General features: G+C 33.4%; 3 protein-coding genes and 1 long non-coding RNA gene across 4 annotated transcripts; 3 read left to right on the top strand and 1 right to left on the bottom strand.

The window, feature by feature from the left end:
* Positions 1-63: 63 nt before the first annotated feature.
* LOC117133738 lies at positions 64-4,951 on the bottom strand. Its single transcript, XR_004457738.1, has 3 exons — positions 3,309-4,951; positions 2,593-3,219; positions 64-2,479 (listed from the first exon to the last, which is right to left on the bottom strand). It is a non-coding gene; the product is annotated as an uncharacterized LOC117133738 (long non-coding RNA).
* A 233-nt stretch (positions 4,952-5,184) lies between these two features.
* Positions 5,185-6,944, top strand: LOC103863100 (adenylylsulfatase HINT1). The gene is made up of 5 exons (XM_009140847.3): positions 5,185-5,432; positions 5,744-5,801; positions 6,110-6,199; positions 6,344-6,461; positions 6,554-6,944. The coding sequence occupies exons 1-5, from the start codon at positions 5,332-5,334 to the stop codon at positions 6,619-6,621; spliced, it is 435 nt and encodes a 144-aa protein (XP_009139095.1). The 5' UTR covers positions 5,185-5,331; the 3' UTR covers positions 6,622-6,944.
* Positions 6,945-7,195: 251 nt separating this feature from the next.
* On the top strand, positions 7,196-8,192 carry LOC103863099. Its single transcript, XM_009140846.3, has one exon. It carries the CDS (start codon positions 7,639-7,641, stop codon positions 7,969-7,971), a length of 333 nt encoding a protein of 110 aa, XP_009139094.1. The 5' UTR covers positions 7,196-7,638; the 3' UTR covers positions 7,972-8,192.
* Positions 8,193-8,565: 373 nt separating this feature from the next.
* LOC103863343 lies at positions 8,566-8,967 on the top strand. The gene has a single exon (XM_009141093.2). The coding sequence runs from the start codon at positions 8,566-8,568 to the stop codon at positions 8,965-8,967; it is 402 nt and encodes a 133-aa protein (XP_009139341.2).
* Positions 8,968-20,353: the final 11,386 nt, after the last annotated feature.

Here is a 20,353-nt window from a genome sequence, read left to right as displayed (position 1 = left end):
TATGTTGTAAATTAAGACTTTTTAGTGTAACTGAGCACTATCAATTATGGAAATTATATTACGATTTTACTAAATCTTTCTTTCTGTGTATATTTTTTTGTTTTATTTTGTATTTTTACAATTTTATTGCCTTATTCTTTAGTTACAAAGAATTGCTATTTCCAATTTTTGTTTCATATACCTTAAAAGTCTTCGGTTGATTTTTATTTGTTTTCTTTCTCCAATTACAATGTACAGTACGACCGTTTCTTTTTTTGGAGCAAACTACTAATATCATAAGATATAAAAACTTAAAATCCAAGAATAGAGTGAGTATTTGTGCTAGAGAAAACTTATTTAGCCACTAATATGGTGAAATATTATAATATTAGAAAGTATGGACATAATTAAGTTGTGATAACTGGAAATACATCTTTACGTCTTCCTTACATCATCCTTAATTGGTTTACGGTTCGACAATTTCTAATATACTGAGGGTAACATAATATTAGATGTTGATTATCTCATTCCAATTAGGAATGCACAGAATGAGAGAAATTCAAAGTGATAACATTTTACAATTTTGTCCTCATATCTATATAGAATTAGTTTATAGATTACTCTATTTGTTTCAAAATGTAATCAATTAATTAGAATCTGTAATATTTAAAAGTTATTACTTTAGAAAACTGTCATTTAATATATTAATTTAATCAATTACACAGTAATTTACATAATTTAATTGGCCACATAATATCCAATAATTATAAAGTTACATTGAAATATAAAAACAATTTATATAGTGAAACAAAAAAGACTTTCAAATCATTATATTATAAAGTAAAAGAAATATTCAAATTATATTGAAACATTAGAATAGTAAGAATCAGAAAAGCTGAAATTTCAACGTCGATCATTTACGTCGATCATGTCTTAGACTATCTCCAATGTATTCATCTATTTTTTCTCTAAAAATGAGGGGCAAATAGATTGATCAGAGGGATTATATTTTTAGTCGAGCCTTCTTAGATGATTGAAATTTATATTTATGCCAAGGTTTAAGATACAATGGAAATATGATTTTTATCTGAATACCATCCGTTAACCAGTTTCATGTAAATAAAAAATATAATTATATTTTCCATATATTTGAAATTTCATCATCTATTATTCCTTTTTATTGATTGTTGGGACTTGTAACCAACTAAGTTTCTCGTCTTATTATAATTTAATAATCTATTTTTTTTTATCAAAAAATTTAATAATCTATAAGGAATGTTTTTCTGTCGCCTAATCTATATAATGAATGTTGATATAGTTTGAGTATAGATGCTTGTTTTGTGTATATCTGGAGCTAAAACCCACTGTGTATACCTGTTTATGAACTTCCAAATCCATAAATAATGAATTTTGAGAAGGTTTATAATCAGCTCAGTTAAAATGAATAAAATTCAAGTACGTTTTCAAATTACTAAAAGGAACAAAATTATTTGTACAACTAACAAAAAAATTTAAGATGATTTATTGGTAATGCAATGTGTTAGAACTTTTTTTAGGGAATTAAGAAGCTATGAGCTTTTAGCTCATCATGTTTTAGATAAGAAAGCATTTAAAAGTAACTATTTTTATGGCATTCGAACTCGTGATCTTGATAGATGCTCTCTTCTATAATGTTAGTAAGCGAGATTTGGTTTTAAGTCGACCATCGTCTTGATGCAACCAATACCACCTAAGAACAGCCTAGCACCAAGGTTAGGCTCTCTAATCTTCTGCTGCAAAGCTTCATGGTAATCCTTAGCCAACAAGCTACCAGCATTGCTCAGCACAGCAATCACAGAGCTAATGTTCGAAGTCGAAATGGCTCTCCTCAGACAGCTCTGCAACACGTAGAACACATCGTCCACCATTGATGTGGTAAGGCTGTCCGGTACATGCTCATCAATCCTTATGGCTTTCCTCACATTCTCAACCATAAAGAACCCTTCTAGTATCACATAGAATCCCGTCACGTCCTGAATCACTTTGCTAAAGCTACCATTTCTAAACGCTTTCGTAGCTTTTGGTAACAACTCAGCATCAACTGACGCAAAGACTTGATCTTTGACACCATGAACTCTGTGTAATCCTCACCTAACTGCATCAGAGAGAGTATCTCCTCCACATAGAGCTCTACTTCTCTCGGGTCTGGTCCTTCAGAAGCACCACCAGCAAGCAGATTCAAATTTGGAGAGTTGTTGATATCAGAAGCCAACCTAGCTCGCTTCCTAAACTCCATATACTTCTTCAAGATCAACGAGCCTCTAGAATCACATTCCTCTTGCAACTCACATATCGCATAAACAACACCGTCTTCTCCGCATAGACCTCTCAAGATCTCATCGTTCTCTTCAATAGCCATGAACTGAATTAGTGAATTTCATATATATCTGAACATTGTCATCAATGTATTTCCGGGACCTTTTGCTCTGCATCTTCCAGCTCTCCATCGAGCTTCCGAAAACTGCAAGATCCAAAAACATGTAACGACCATCAAAACAGCTTGAGAGCTACAAAGCAGAAACCAGTAAAAGATTCAACAACTAAAAATATTCAAAAGCTAAAAAATTTAGTTACCTGCTCTCATCCTTTTAGAAGAGTAATTTTTCATAGAGAGAAGTCAATATACAGAGGTATATCTTCAAGGCTTCAAGCACCAGTCAGAAACCAATTTACATGTCCAAGAGGAACATTTTTATCAATTAGATTCACACAAAAAGAAACAGAGAACAAAAACGAAGAGAAGAAAATATAAGATAACATCGTAGTTATAAAGCAATCGGTTGAACTATCAGTTAATACACAGAATGAAAAATCTTTAGCAGTCATACAAAGAAGAAAAGAGAAAAAAATAAAATAAAGCTTTGATCTTTTTTCAGCAGTCAGTAGCGGAGGTGACTACCATTAGTTGTTTCTATTTTGATCTGAGTAATAAAGTATAGTGAAATCATGAGTTACCTGCTCGTTGGAGTCTGAGATGAGCGTGGGAAGATCTCCAGTTGAGACGACCTCTTCCTTTTTTATCATTGAACATAGCGGCTCGGCGGAGGAGTCAACGGATTTGCCGTTTGGTTTCTTCGACTTAGGATCGCCGGAGACTTCTGAGGAGACAACGTCTTTTCCGTTTGGTTTATTCGCGGTAAGATCGTTTTGGAATTTTCTGCTGGAATTCATCGTTTGAGTGTTTTTTTTTCTGTAACAATTCTGTGAAAAGAAGAGACTTATAAAGAGAGGTGGAGAGGATAAGGCGAAAGGAATCCATTAATGTGAAACTCAGAGGATTCATTGCTCACTAATGAATACGGTGTCGATTGATTGATCCGTTGAGGAAGGGGAAACGGCGAAGGGAGGAGTTGTCGAAGAGATTCATTTAGGGTTTCCAAAGAGCGAAGAGAAGAGAGACGTCAAAGATTCACGACGTTATCCGACTTTATCGGACCAGGGCTTTTGATCAACATGTTTCTTTGTTTTTCAGGGTTAAGAAAAATACAGCCCAAGACCGGTCCCATTCGGTTTGACGTGGAAAAACTAAGCATCCTCATTGGTTGATTTTAATGGTCGACGTGGACACTCTCTTTACTCTTCATATTCGACTTTTAGTAGTGTTAGATAACTTTCTTTTACATCAAAAGCTCCATATTTTATTAAGAGGTTTCTCTGTAGTTGGTATGATCCATCCAGTTAGAAAATCTAGAGTTTACATGGAAAAGATTAAACCGCAAGAGCGAACACCTTTTGCAAGGCTGTCGGCTCGGACGTTACAAGAACGGAGGATAAAACATATAAAGCAAAAGTTAAACATAGAGTGAAGGTGGTAAAACTCTTCAAATTCGACCGATAAAGATGGCCAGTCGTCTTCTTTTTTTGTCTTTTATAATCTTGACCTATTGTTGACAGTCCGTCTCAAATGTCATATCTAGATGGTCCAGTTGGAGTGAAGATTTCATGGCCCACAGCAGAGTATAAAGCTCGACATGTGGGGTGGGGGGGGTTAAGCTTTGGTTACTAGTAAATGAACCGAAAGCCGTTACCCCATCCTCGTCCGTCAGGACCATACCTCCGCCAAAGAGAACGGCGTCTTGATGCCATGAGGCGTCAATCGAGCATCGGGGGCCGAGGGGTTGCTCCTCTTGAGAAAGATTCGATGGAGGAGTGCGGGAAAAACATTCCTAATGTTGTGCTTATGCAGGTTAAAAAAAAATTATTCTCTCTATTGAGAAAATCCACAAATTTCTGTTGAAAAAATCTGCAAAATAAATTCGAAGAAAAAAAAAAAGACTTGTAGATACCAAAAATTGATTGAAAATATCCATTGTATGGTTGTTTATTGATTGTGTGCATGAATAAATCTCAACATGTAAGATTCGTATTTGTACTTGTCGAGACCCGGCCAACAATTTTCATTTAGAAATTCTATATTTTCTACTTGATCTGGTTTTTTTAATCCTATTTTTACTGGTGCATTGAGAATTTCATATCTTGAATCTAATAACACTAAGTTCTGAGTTTCAAATAGACTAAGGTTAGATGTTTAGCTAACCCAATGATGTTTTGCACGTAGAGAACCAAGCCAAAATGTATAACTGAAGATAACATAAGCCCTGTTTTTTTGATAAACGCTGCGTCTAGTGTCAACGTCTCCAAAAGCCCTGTAATTTTTGTTGCTTTAAAAGCATGATTGCAGAGACCACCGAAGCCGGTGTTAAATAAACGAGACGCAGCGTCAAATTTCCTAAGATATTTGATCTCTTGAAATTCTAGCGTCAATCACGACTCACCACGGCGACTCCTTTTACTGTTACGTCGACTTTTTTTTTCTCGTCGTCACTGTCCGTGTCTTTTTGACAAAGAAATATTTGGAAACGCTGACGCTAAATGCAGCGTTTATCAAAAAAACAGGCTAATGAAGAAGTTATATGACGTTATTTAGATATAGGGATTTATTAGTTTTAGTTTATAAATTAGTATTCCTAAGCTTTAAAGTAGTACTATTTCTTACTTTGAATAGTGATTGTATTTTATGCCTTAAGGATGTGTTATTATCATCTATCAATATAACTAGTTCTAAGAATTAAGCATTATGGTATTTATTTATACTTTGATGATTATCTAATTTCTTTTAAACAATTATCCAATTATCCATGTTTTCTGGGCTTATAGAGCCTACTACTATGCACAGCATAATGAAAAATGAGATACAGACAAAAGTGTGTATGACGTGGCAGAGTATGATTGGTTGAAAGAAACAGATTGTCGGGATGAAGTGGTAGCACAGTCGACGACGGATATGGTATAAAGAAATAAAATCTAGGGTTGATGAGCCACCGTGTATCGATCCTCTCTTCTCATTTATCTCCCGTCATGGCTTCAGAGAAAGAGGCTGCTTTAGCCGCCACTCCTTCCGATTCTCCCACCATGTAAAGCCTCCTTTTTTTTCATTCCTTCGATCTGTTTGATTCTAGACTGAGTCGTAGATCTTGGATTGTTTGGGATGCAATTTAATAACGGTAGAGAAAAAATCGAAACTTTGAATTTTATTTGGGTCTAGCTTTTCTTCTTCGATTGCACCGTTGGAATTGCTCTGCTTCGATGGAAAGAATTGATTTTTTTTTTTTTTAATCTGAAAAACGAAAGTAATAATCTTCAGTGTGTAAAGTTTTGGCTGTACTCTGTTGTGTAGTTGTGAAGTTGAACATTTATTTTTGTTTGTTTATGTCGGAACAAGCAGATTTGACAAGATCATCAGTAAAGAAATTCCATCCACAGTTGTTTTTGAGGATGACAAGGTACCTTTTAATATTCTGCAACTCTTTTTCTTCTATTGCATATACAATGTCTACATCTGTTTATACTATAAGCTAGCCAATGTGTAAATGTGACATAAGTATTTCTATGCCTATGCATGTCAAGTAAAATGTGGTGTCTTCTCGACTGTTATATGGTTTGTATTTACTGTCTAGTCTTTGGATTTTAAGTTTGTTTGTCACTGTTCCTGAATAGATTTCACCACTGTCAAAAATTCTATAGTTCAGTACATACTTCATTATCACTGTCCCTGGAATGTTTTCTTAAATCATTTTGTATGATTATGCAGGTCTTGGCTTTTAGGGACATAACTCCACAGGGTCCTGTTCACATCCTCCTCATTCCAAAAGTGAGGGATGGTTTAACTGGCCTCTCTAAGGTACCTTATTCACTTACACCTCTCTAAGTTGAACCACTCAAACAAATCCAGCAGAATTACAGCTAGCCTTAAAGGATGAGAACTGATGAACTTTGATCTCATTAATAAAAACAAGCTAACGACGTATTGTTATGCTGCTTGCAGGCTGAGGAGAGGCACATCGACATCTTGGGCCGCCTTCTCTACACTGCCAAGCTTGTAGCCAAACAAGAAGGCCTAGATGAAGGTTTCAGAATTGTGATCAACGATGGTCCTCAAGGCTGTATGTATTTATATATAGCTTGTTACATTGGTAAATAAAATAAAGAGACATATGTTTAATGGTGCTATTCACCTTCTTGTGCGGCTTTACAGGTCAGTCGGTGTATCACATTCATGTTCATCTCATTGGAGGACGCCAAATGAACTGGCCTCCTGGCTAAAAGGGTTTGATCATCTACTAGTGATTGTTGTCCTGGTTATAAGAGGAACCCTACCCTGAGTTTGCTATTGTCTTCTTCTTTCTGAATAAAAAGAGTGTGACATAACTTTTTATGATTGTTATGCGAAACCTTGGTCTATGGTTTGAAGAGAATATTTGACTGTTCTCTTTTCTGGAACCCTCTTTTTTATTGTTGACTTGGTAAAACATTTCAATGGTAAAAAAGCGTCAAATAAATGAGTGAATGTTAGAGAGTTTTCTGTGTAAGAATTTTAGTGTAATAATCATCTTTAGGAAAATAACTAAGGAATATACTTTGTAATATTCCCTCTATTTCATAAATAGTCTTTGATACTTCTAACACATATTAAGAAAATAATTGAAATGTAGCTATTTTCTTATTAATTACACTGAACTAATAAATAAAATAGTTTATGAATCAAAGCAATTTGTAGTTAATATTATAACTAAAATAAGTATTACAAGACAAAAGTTGCAAAATGATATTTTTGTGAAACATAAAGAATATTCTCTAGGTCTTTGTACTATAAATACATAAGCTTGGTGAAAACTGTAAACCAAGTCTAGTGATTTCAAGTCTAAGAACTTTCTCTCAAATTTTTGGTAAAATTTCCTGAGTGCTCTTAATAAAATAAAGTTTCCCCTCTTTTATATAAATACTTGCCTTCTTTTAAATATTATATAATACTAATATACTTTTGATCCTAGAAATTTTCATTTGTGTTTGTATCTATTATGTGCCTTGTGTAAATTGTGAATACTAGTATTAGAAAACCAGAGAGCCATCTTTAAGGAATACCAAACACGCATTGAATTGACCTTGTAAACATTTCCCTACGCGTTCATGAGCATCTACACATAATAATTATTATATAAGAACTTGGTAGTCACGTCTTTGTTCTTTTTATATGTAAAAAATTGTTTATTTCCATCTGATCAATTCATCTAAAACAACCATCTCATCTTAGGTTCCTGTTCCAAGTTAACGATCTGATTCATGGAGGAGGCGAAACCGAGGAAGAGCTTGACAAGCAGTAGCAGCAGAGAGTCATTAAAGACCAAGAATCCGTTTAGCCGTGTGCTGAATGAAGAAGACGGCATCAAAAGCAAAACAGGATTGTCAATGAGAAAGTCGTGGTCCACGGACTCGCTTGGTCTGCTCGGTAACAGCAACACGTTGGGGAAGACATGCATCTGTGCTCCAACAAAGCACGAAGGGTCCTTCCGCTGCAGGCTTCACCGTACATCGGCCACAAGCCAAGGTGCAGCTACTACGCCACTTCATCTCCCAAAGCCATTGCTTCCTTCTAGTCGTCTCAGTGACTACTAGTCTTTTGTGTTGTTCACATAATGAATATCAGTATGGTCTGATTGAAGATTGTTACATTTTTTTGTTATTCACAAAACCCAATATGGTGTAACTCATGCGTTCGTGTCTGTATGTGTATGTTAATGCTGCTGTTTTTTTTGCTTGGCTGATTTGGTTTTGATCAATTAATAAGATAAGTAGAACAAGATTGTTAAGAGAAAGAAAACAAAAGTTTGAAAGTTTGTTTTGTTATCTTCTTAGTACAAAATGGTAGTAGTGTATGTGAAGGTTTTCTCTGTTGACATGCAGAAACTAATGGTTGATGCAGCCCATTCATACATATATCATCAAGCTAAAATCAAACCGTAGTATATTCACATGCCTCTTCTTAATCTTTTTAAGAACCGCCAAATACCTGAATGAGGATAACAGATAACCTATTCCCGTGGAAAACAAAATAATTATTATATCTTCGAGAACAGAGCCTCTCTACCTGTGAACATTACCTCGAGATCAATCAAGAACGCAAGGGAATGGACGGAAGCCCAACTAAGCTCGCCCACGCCTCCACTTGGACAGAGCCAAATAAATACTATACCAGCAGGAACGACAGGTATGATCTTCTGCTGTTCTGATGCTGCATGGCAGGCGACGACAAACAGGGCAGGTTGTGGTTGGATTTTCACAGATCATCATGATGAACGGTTACTACAGGGGACGGCAACATTTGATCACACAGTGTCCCCTCTAATGGCGGAAGCCTTAGCTGTAAGATCAGCACTCCTCCATGCCCTCGAAGCGGGGTACTCAAGAATCTGCTTAAAATCAGATTGTCAAGCCCTCGTGGCTATTATCACCTCGACGTATCACCCGACAGAGCTCTACGGAATCACTCGGGACATCGAGCATCTATCACTCTCCTTTGACTGCATTATGTTTACTTTTATTCCTAAGAACCTTAATGTTATGGCTGATTCACTTGCTAAATCAGTCTTGTACTTGGCCACAGCCAACTAACTCTCTGCTGCTGGACCGTTTTCCTTCGCATTTATAATATTGGTGTTCAAAAAAAAAAAAAAAGGATAACAGATATACCAAACCATAAATATTAAATACTATACGAAGAATTGGGTAGCACTGCTGAAGCAGCACCAGTAAACAAAATAAGCAGACCTTTATAGATTAGAGATCATATCAACCTAAATAGCTAAGAATGTTATGTCAAGCAGATAAGTTGTGCAGATAAAGAGCACTCTCACTCATTTAAGTGATGAAACCTAACTCTACCTTTAACAATAATCTCCCGATTGAATTCTTTTGACACCACATTTTGTAAGCAACTGACAGTTCAGAGAGAGCTCAACCAGTTATTTTTTAGTCCTCCTGCCTCCGCGTTGTAACCAGCTAGAATGGCGTGACGGGTTACTTCCTCTAGTTCTTTGTAAATTAGTGCTCACTCCGGATGCATTTTGTCATACAACAAACTTGTGAACTTGGTCATTAATCTCAATCCAACTCCAGCCTGGAACTGTCCGTAAATCATGGCGTCTTATTAGCTTTCACATTCTAGCAACATCTTGAGCATCATTCGCTGCAGAATATATTGACGTCATACGCACGTAATCCCCTGCATTGAAAGCCTTGAGCTGTATCAGTTTCATCATATATAGCTACTTCTTCTAGTTCCAAATTCCTGTGGATGATTTTGCAAGAGCCAAGAAGGGTTCTTCACAAGACATCCACAAGACATGATTTTTGTGATTAGTTAAACATAAGGGTATATATAAAAAAAATATAAAATCAAAATAGTTAGGAAAAATTCTGATTTTACCTCATTTTTGTAAAGTTGGACAGCTGTAAAGTTGTTAATATTATATGTATATATACAAATTTTTAAGAAATTTACAAATCTAAAGATTATAAAAAATTGAAGCATATGAAAAATTTATAATATTTTTGTTTTAATAATATTTTGATTTCTTTTTTGAAATTATAAATTTTTAACTTTTACTACTAAACTAATATTTTTCAATTTTTAAAACACAAAATAAATTACTTTGGAATTTTTAAACTTTATATGATTTTACTTATTTTTATGTGTTTTTATTTTAAATATTTTTTGTTATTTAAAATAATAAAATATTGTTTTACAAAAATTATAACTGTCATGTCATCCATTCTACCGTATAACAATACCAGTCATAATTTAGAGGTCGAACATATAAGGTAGTTTCAATATTTAATATGTTACTACGACTATTTGGTTGTTTAAAGTGTTACTACATTTTAACCCGCGTTTAGAAAGTGCGGGATTATTTTTGAAATTAAATCAATTCTTTTTATATAATTTCTATATAGATAATGTATAGGTTTAGGTACATTTACTCGGGTGCCCTGAACCGTATTAAACTGAAAAAAAAAATCAAAATTAAGCTAAATTTTATAAATAACCGAGCATATCCTATATATTTGAAACCAAAAAAATAGAAACCGAACTAAGGACTAAATGAGTACTTAAATTTTAAAATACAAATTATATACCTATTAAACATAACTAAACCATTAAAAAATACTATTAATGGACCTATATGTGGTAATGATCAGGTCATGTTTAAACACTTTTGAATAATATGTCATATATTCATGGGAATTTATGGTTCGAGTAGTTATATAATAGATTATGAGCAAATAATAAATGAGGACCAAAAAAATAGAAACCGAACTAAGGACCAAATGAGTACTTAAATTTTAAAATACAAATTATATACCTATTAAACATAACTAAACCATTAAAAAAATACTATTAATGGAACTATACGTGGTAATGATCACGTCATGTTTAAACACTTTTGAATAATATGTCATATATTCATGGAAATTTATGGTTCGAGTAGTTATATAATAGATCATGAGCGAATAATAAATGAATTCATTTAAATTATGTAAAGTATTTATATAGTTAGAGACATATAAGGTAAGACCAAATAAATAGTTAAATCTAATGTAATGATCCAACAACCTTGTATAAGTAGATTTTTTAGGACTCATTCCATTTTAATAGTATAGATAGATAGATAGATAGGCTGAAATCAAAGATTTAAAATACAAACTTTTGCTAACTTGATAATCTGAAAAGCGATTTTCCAGAACGTATTTTGCTGCTGGATTAATGACAGTGAAAGCTAATGGTTAGCTCACGTGTTATGACTAGTGTAGTTAGTGTAATATAGAATTTAGAAAAGCAATGAAGATGGGAAGAGTACATATCTCTTGGTTTTAGAGAACAGTGTAATGAAGGAAACACAGATCAACTGATAACAAAAGCCATAAATAAACCATTGCTATCCAAAAAGCTTGATAAAGAGTTAACAAAAACAGAAAGAAAGAACTGAGCTGATCTCCATAGACAGATGAGATGAGTGTGTAATGTTCTTCAATTCTCGTCTGGAGATTTCTTCAAACAACAGTTACTGATGGACGACTCTATGTCTATATGTAGTAGGTGTGTATCAACGAAGCCAGTGAAAAAAGAATCATTATCGTTTGAGTTCTGATGAGAGTTGATCAGCTGCTCAAGCTCTTCTTTTGGTGCTTCATCGCCTCCTTCGTTCTTCTTCCTCTTCCTCTTCCTCTTCTCATCCTCTTCTTCCTGTACTTCTCTCTTTATTCCCCGAGGCGTCAAATGAATCTTGAGAGCATGATCCACCTATTACACAGAAACACAAGAAGTTAAATACAGGACTCTACAATCTTAACAACTTTGCAAACCCTATTTAAACATACATACCTTTTTGATATCACCATTTGACTTGTCTTCAGTACAAGACTCAATCACATTTTTATACGTTGTTAATGGACCTGATTGATACAGGTATTGATACTCAATAGCATCAAGAGGCTGCGGTTGTGGGTACTGAATATCGTGACAATGCGGTGGGTATGAATCCAAAGGGGCTGCCCAAGACTGTGGGAGCTGATCCTGAAGCTGCCTTTGATGTGACCCAGATGTTGCTTGCCAAAACTGCACCTGATGCGATTGATGATGAATGATATTATCAAAAGGCTGTGACTGGTGCGGTTCTTGATACTCAATATCATGAAGTTGTGATTGATGATAATGGATAGTATCAAGAGGCTGTGGTTGGGGTGGATTTTGATAGGCACTATCATGACATTGTGGTTGATGATGATCTATAGAATCAAGAGACTGTGGTTGGTGCGGTTCTTGATACTCAATATCATGAAGTTGTGATTGATGATAATGGATAGTATCAAGAGGCTGTGGTTGGGGCGGATTTTGATAGGCACTATCATGACATTGTGGTTGATGATGATCTATAGAATCAAGAGGCTGTGGTTGGTGCGGTTCTTGATACTCAATATCATGAAGTTGTGATTGATGATAATGGATAGTATCAAGAGGCTGTGGTTGGGGCGGATTTTGATAGGCACTATCATGACATTGTGGTTGATGATGATCTATAGTATCAAGAGGCTGTGGTTGGTGCGGTTCTTGATACTGAGACTCGGTATTATGACGTTGCGATTGATGTTGATAGATAGTATTAAGAGGCTGTGGTTGGTGCGGTTCTTGATACTCAGACTCATTATTAGGACATTGCGATTGATGCTGATAGATAGTATTAAGAGGCTGTGCTTGGAGCGGTTCTTGATACTCATTATCTTGACGTTGCGGTTGATATGAATCCAGTTCGGTAGGCCAAAACTGCGGCAGCGGCTGCGGTTGGTGTGAAACCAACGGGGTTGGATAAAACTGCGGTGGTTGCGGTTGCTGAATTTCAACAGTACGTGGCTGCATAGCCTCCTCTTCTACTTCTTCAACGTCTTCTTCTTTCATGTTCTTTTGTGCCGTTGGACTCAGATAAATCTTACACAAAGCATAATCCACCTTCATACACAAACCAAACAAAAAAAAGGTTAACATAATACAAAACTATCACAATCTGAATAACTTGGAAAACAAGACACAATACATACCGTATTGTTATGGCCAGAAGACTCAAGCCAGTATTCTTGCATTAACCAGTTTGTTCTTTCTCCGTTTGGTTGTTTGCCAACGAAATAATTTAGTGTGGTTTTGTAGCCAACTACATCTTTTTTAACTTTAATCTTCTTGGTAACTGCTTTTGAATGCCAGTATCCTCCATTGTGATCAACACGTTTTTGTTTCTGGCCGTTTGTTTTAATCTTTGTCCTCTCAGATATAAAGAACCATTCCGTAAGATTACCCTTCTTGTATTCCGCTGTTTCAAATCAAAATAAAGATTGATTCACACACACAAACAAAGAAACAAAAGCAACTATAATTTGTAAATAAAGAGATAATTCAACTGTGGATTAGAACATTAAATATAAATAGTCTTTTTTCATTAAATTTTTCATATAAGTATTTATTTATATCTTAACGATAATTTATTATAGTTATTTTGTAGAGTTTTTATGATTGTTTATGCACTTTTGTTTTTGCCAAAATTGTTTATGCACTTTTATCAAATAATATATTGCTTAACTATATTCTCAAATAATAATTATGAACCTTTTATGTTCGTCTAGACAGTAGTCATTAAGTTCTTTCCAAGAGTCAAGCCAAGTACTGACGGGTTTACTTTTATCCAGTTATAGTATGATATTGTGTAAAATTATATAGAAAAAATATATTTTAGGGCATCTAAAAGAAGTGTACCACCACTAATTGAGGCATACCTGTAAGTTGTTGTGGATTCGACTCGTAGATGTTTGCGTGATGAATGGGAAGATTTGGCCATGATTTTTTGTTGTCTGGTGAGAAGGGTTTCAAGTAATAATAGATGATTTCTGCGTCGGTTGGTACAAACCTATAGCCCGGTGGATAAGCTAAAGACGAAGAGGCCGTAGAAGAAGAAGAAGACTGCATGTTGGGTTCGTGTTGTGGAGAGGGTTGTGGCGTTTCACTGCGCTTGCTTCTCTGAGGAGTCATCTTCACGGAGAGTGGTCTAGAGTAGCAACTTCACTTTTTCACTTTTATCAACGAAAGCTTTGATTAATCTCAATGGTTAGTGAGTTTGTTATTTATATGGATGCTAAATACGTGTGAATGGATTATGGATATGATTTTCTTTGTTAAAATTGAAATTATATTGTTTTTGGTGCATTATCATCTAAATAATTTTTTTTGCAAATAATATTCTTGAGACGGTTGTAAAAAGAAAGGAAAATTTCCTTAACAGTTCTCTTATATATTTCAGTCAGAGAGAGAGAGAGAGAGAGAGAGAGAGAGAGAGAGAGAGAGAGAGAGAGAGAGAGAGAGAGAGAGAGAGAGAGAGAGAGAGAGAGAGAGAGCAAACCATGTACAATTTGGAACCTGAAACTATTTATCACACCTGATGAAGAGCACTCTCACTCGTTTAAGTGATGAAACCTAACTCTATCTTTAACAATAATAAAAAAAACAAATCATCTCCCGATTGAATTCTTTTGACACATATTTTGTAAGCAACTGACAGTTCAGAGAGAGCTCAACCAGTTATTTTTTAGTCCTCCGCCTTGTAACCAGCTAGAATGGCGTGACGGGTTACTTCCTCTAGTTCCGTGGAAGGTGCTGTTCGTTTGCTCACCTGGGTGATCCATCTAGGTGAAGATACAAATCGATGTTCGTTTTGTGCATTATAATATTACATCCAGATGGATCACTTATTTGAATTTTTAAAAACCCATCTCTAAAAATGACATTTTGAAATCAAAATATAACTAGATCTTAACCCGCGCAACCGCGCGGGCTTTTATTTTCATTTATTTTTATATAAATAATTTGTTTTCAATTATAAATTGGTATATATTATAATATATATGTGTCTATCAAGTTTTAAAATACAATAAGTTTACTGTATATTTTTTCATTGAATAGATTGTTTCAAACTTTCACATGTATTTGTATCTTCTTCTATATATATATTTATCGGATTATTATTTCATTATTAAAATCGTAACTATATATATAAAGATTAGTAAAATATTATTTTATCGTCATATTCAAAGATATTGTAACATTTCCCAAATTTAGAAAGTTTTTTTTTTTTGAATTAAACTTTTCGCTTCATAGATTTATCTTATCGAGTAAATAATTAAATTTTAGTTTTTTTTTTAATTTTTAAAATAAACTATATAGTTTAAAATTTGTTTTCGTTGGTTTAAGGTAGTAAAGATTAATCATTGTTAGATACTATAATTTTTGTTATTAAAAAAAAATCTTTATAATTTTAAAAGTTAACATCAACAAATATTTAAATATTTAACATATAGAGGTATAGTATTACAACATTAAATTATATTTATTTAATTTATAATATTTATAAATCTAATGGATCATCTATTGTTTAAATCCAATTATTGATAGCCCAATAAAATTTTTTGGTAAGCCCAAAATTTAAATGATAGGATTAGATATTAAATGTAACATGAATTTCTAGTAATAGGTCCATTAGGTCCATTTTTAAAAAAATCATACATGAATCAAGGTTGTGACTTCTGTTTTAATATATAAGATTTTCAAACCGTAAATTCTTTTTTTTTCATATACATATTTCTGCCAGAACAAAAAAAATGCATTTTCCCACAAAAATTGAAAAACACTTTCTGCCAAAACCGCAAAATGCGTCTTTCCGCAAAAACATAAAACACACATTTCCATAAAACCACACTTTTCGGCCAAGCCAGTAAAACCACACTTTTCGGCTAAAACCGGAAAAATGCATTTTCCCGCTAAAACCGAAAAAATATTTTCCCGCCAAAACCCCAAAATTGCATATTCCCGCCAAAACTCCAAAAAGCATTTTCTAGCAAAAACCCGAAAAACACAATTTTTCCACCAAAACCGGAAACTACATTTTTCGCTAAAACCGTAAAACGCATTTTCCCGCCAAAACTGGAAAAACGTATTTTCCCACCAAAACCGGAAAACGTATTTTCCTGTCGAAACCGCCAAAAAAGCAAAATGCACTTTTTCCGTAAAAAACGCAAAAAAGTACATTTTCCACCAAAACCGCAAAAATGCATTTTCCGCCAAAATCGCGAAAAAAAACTTTTTCCGCCAAAACCTGCAAAAACGCACTATTTCGCCAAAAATACATTTTCCGCCAAAACTGCAAAATGCATTTTTCCGCCAAAACCGCAAAAACATTTTTTTTGCCAAACCCATAAAAACATATTTTCCGTCAAAATCACAAAAATGCATTTTTTCCTCAAAAACACAATTTTCCTCAAAAACCGCAAAAATATTTTCCGCCAAAACCGTAAAAATGCTATTTTTCCGCCGAAACGTAAAAAATATATTTTAGTAATTTTATTAACAAGTCCACCTAGATGCAAGTTAAAAAAAATGAAAAGCAAACGAACAACACCCAAATAGAGCATCTGGATAAGACATCTAGATAGACCATGTGGATGCATCTTCCAGATATACAAACAAACATGACGTAAATTAGCGCTCACTCCGGATGCATTTTGTCATACAACAAACTTGTGAACTTGATCATCAATCTCAATCCAACTCCAGCCTGGAACTGTCCGTAAATCATGGCTTCTTATTAGCTTTCACATTCTAGCAAACACCTTGAGCATCATTCGCTGCAGAATATATTGACGTCATACGCACGTGATCCCCTGCATTGAAAGCCTTGAGCTGCATCAGTTTCTTCATATATAGCTACTTCTTCTAGTTCCAAATTCCTGCGGATGATTTTGCAAGAGCCAAGAAGGGTTCTCCACAATACAGGATCTTCATGGCAGGAAGACACATGTATTATCTCAAGAGCCTTATCAAGCTGACCTGCTCGTCCATACAGATCCACCATGCATCCCTTAACGTTGGGGCTTAGCCGCTTAGGTAAAAATGTGAACTCATCATCTGAAAATGCTCAGCTCTTTCTTTGAACAGACCTTGATAACTACAACCTAACAACAATCCGAGGAGCGTGATTTGTAATTATATTTAGTTTATTTTTAATAAGATATATATTATTTACTTTAATAGGAATGTAATAGCTATTAGTTATTGCCATATTTTAAAAGCCTTACCAAAATATGAATACTTTTTTATGTCTGATTAATTATGCTATTACAACGATAAAAAATATTACATAGACAAATTTATATCCGACAATTCTACCATCATATGAGAATGCACGTCTGACTGTATCACTCCGAGCCACCCTATGAAATCCATGTTCGATGATACGTCATGCACCATGCTGAAGATCTCTTGTAACTTTTTCCCCCCCATAAGCTTGCATAATTTGCGTTTTCTGGGGTTTGAACTCCAGTCCTCCTGATGTAAAAGCATTTATGAATCTTTAGTCAAATCACTCGACTGAAGGAGCTTCCACAAATATTAATATTTATTAAGAATTGTATATACAGTGAAACCTCTATAAATTAATAATGTTGGGACTACACCAAAACTATATTTTTTTTAAATTATAAAAATATTAATTTATCGATATACTAACTGAACCAAAAACTCAATTTGCGACTATAAAATTATATTATTTTATCGAAAATTTTAGTGTATATTAATTTATAGATTATTAATTTAAAGAGGTTATATTGTACCACAATTAAATGATGACATGTCACATTAAACCAGTCATGTCATATTTTCCATGTTGAGTGAATATGCTGATGACACATAATAAAACCACTTCTATAAAATTTCAATCATTTAACAATCAACAAAACTTTGACTTGGCTAATATTACTTTGGTTTTGTAATTATTAAGACACACTTAATTATAATTAATTTTTCTTATATATATACACCAAAATTTGATATATAACTTAATGTAGAAATTTTTATATTGTAATTATATTTAGTTTATTTTTTATTAATGTGATATATATATAAATATATATTAATTTAAATGCGATACATAAATTATTAGTCAATACTCTATTTCAAATTTCTTGCCAAAAAACAAAATTTATAAAGAAAATTTACTTGGCGATATAGGATTTAATTTATTAGTTGTTACCTTAACTAAAAAATATTACCAACAATATAAATATTCATAAAGGAAATTGCACATGACTTAATTAATGTCATATTACATTTTGCAATGTGATATAATTTTTTCTTGTTTAAAATGAATATGATAATGATATATAACATAAACAATCACTTTTCAGTTTTCACGAATGGTGATGTTTAAGTAAAATTTATTTGATAATGTAATTTTATTATATTGAATGTTTTAGTATAATTATCATATTTTGCGAAAATGTTGCAAAAATACAATATATGGGATTAGATTGTAAATTGTATAAATAAAACATATTAGTCATAAACGAGAAACATAATATATTTAAAATATTAATAGCATAAACTATAGAATAAACCATTAGAAATAAACTATACTCGGTTTGTGAAAATACTCTAAAAATCGAGAAAATCATTGTAGATAGTCTATTTCTGGAACTTCATATACATGTTCTAACTACCAGAAAAAAAAACAAAATTATTCCTTTAGTTTTTGGCATATATATAAACTCGAAATTTTTGTTGAGAAAAAAGAATATAAACTAGAAATTTGTAAAAAGGATACTTTCTAAACTTAAAATATTTTATATATTGAAAATATGATAAATTTAAAAAAATCCGCACAAATGAAAACACTTTGTTTTAGGTGACAACAATAAATCTCATTCTTATGATCCGGAAGTGTAGAAAAATGCATTTTAGTATGGTATTCTTTCATTTTAAGTTATCTCGTATTAATTCAGTTTTAGGTTGAGACTCTACTTTTTTTTAAGGGTTTTGTTTTTGGAGAAAATTCAGTTATATAAAAAAAACTTTTACACCGGCTTTGTTTCCAAAGATTTTTTATTATTCAATTGGCCTTGTCTTTTTAGACTATTGTAAAACTCTTTAAATTCTCAATCAAAAACGTCCAAGAAAAGTGAAAACTCATAAAAAACACGCATAAATAACATTTAGAATAATCGACGATTTCGATGTAGCTTTTTTTTTACTCTTATAACAAAATTCCAACCACGATGACAAAACATACGAATTTCTCAACTAGGTTAATTAATTAACTGAAAGTGAATTAAATTTTGTTTCAAATCTCATGATTTATGTTACAAATGTCATCTTATTTACTTAGAATGAAAAGGTAAAATTAATAATTCAAATTAGAAAGTCTTTGGGATCACACCAAAGTTATCAAAAATAATAATAATAATAATAATAATAATAATAATAATAATAATAATAATAATAATAATAATAATAATAATAATAATAATAATAATAATCCAACCCAAATTACATAGATAATCAAATGTTTTTCTTTTTTTTTCTTCCCTTCCTTCATGATCTCTTATAATAAAGTGGTATTGCTCGACCCTCCTGAGAATACATTGGACTTGAGAACAGTGGCGGACCCAGCCCTATTTTTTAGGGGTGTCAAATGTTTGGGCTTCAGCCCAGTATAAACATTTTTATACTAAAATAAGTAAAAAAAAGGTAACACAAATGTTCAAACTCAGGAAATGGGGTTCAAGAGAGGGAGCTTTTCACCTGAGCTACGATTTCTTCTTGTCCAATGTATAAAACTCTTTAATATTTATATTTAACCAGTTGCAGGTGCAACCCTTTCCTAACACGTGGGTTCGCTTCTGCTTGAGAAAGTGATCTCCAGTGGAACCACCATCAAGTCTTGAGGTTCTTTTTTTTTCAAAAAAAAAAGATCGCGTACTCTGTCCCTTGGAGAATGAAAATGAAATTTTTTACACAACTCATTGAATGGGGAAGGACGAGGAAGATCTTGTTCTTGCTTTTCTGCTGCTCGTACGCCTTACCATGTTTTGTTTGTGCTGAGGATTCATCTTTCTTTTTTTTTTTTTTTTTTTTGATAATCCAGAAGTTCCCCACTTACGTGGGTCATTCCCCTGGGCCCGGTGAGGCAGCGGTCCACTTCACCCGGGAGGGCTTTACCTGGGCTGGAGACAAGGCCCAACACCCAGTACCGCATTTGGTGACAGAATGGGTAGTTCGCCTCCGCCTGGCGTCGAGCCCGTGAGCATGACAATTGGCCCACAAGGTCCTTACCAAGTGAGCTACCTCATCCCGTCGGATTCATCTTTCTTGTTCTTTGATATTCTGATTACTTCAACTTTTATTAATTACTGTTGCAGGTTTGTTGAACAATTTGGTTCATTTTTTTTTTTTTTTTTTGGTGTAAATGTTAAGATTTATACCACTTTTTTAAGAGTTTACAATGTTGTGACAAGCATAACTTATTCAAGAAAAGATAAAAGGAGCAGGAGAGAGAGCAATAACAAGAGAGTATCATTAACTAAAAGGGGACAAGAACCAAAAGTATAGCTCAAGCAAAGAAGGGGGAGGGGC

Source organism: Brassica rapa, chromosome A04 (assembly GCF_000309985.2).
Source record: "Brassica rapa cultivar Chiifu-401-42 chromosome A04, CAAS_Brap_v3.01, whole genome shotgun sequence".
NCBI classification, from domain to species: Eukaryota; Viridiplantae; Streptophyta; class Magnoliopsida; order Brassicales; family Brassicaceae; genus Brassica; species Brassica rapa.
This window is presented reverse-complemented; position numbering and strand designations above follow the sequence as displayed.

What these genes read in the sequence shown, in the direction of transcription:
- LOC103863100 (XM_009140847.3), top strand. Translation starts at nt 5,332, where the DNA reads ATGAGCCACCGTGTATCGATCCTCTCTTCTCATTTATCTCCCGTCATG. An exon ending in CCTTCCGATTCTCCCACCAT is followed by an intron (nt 5,433 to 5,743) that starts GTAAAGCCTCCT and finishes CGGAACAAGCAG; the next exon opens with ATTTGACAAGATCATCAGTA. An exon ending in CAACGATGGTCCTCAAGGCT is followed by an intron (nt 6,462 to 6,553) that starts GTATGTATTTAT and finishes GCGGCTTTACAG; the next exon opens with GTCAGTCGGTGTATCACATT.
- LOC103863099 (XM_009140846.3), top strand. Translation starts at nt 7,639, where the DNA reads ATGGAGGAGGCGAAACCGAGGAAGAGCTTGACAAGCAGTAGCAGCAGA.
- LOC103863343 (XM_009141093.2), top strand. Translation starts at nt 8,566, where the DNA reads ATGATCTTCTGCTGTTCTGATGCTGCATGGCAGGCGACGACAAACAGG.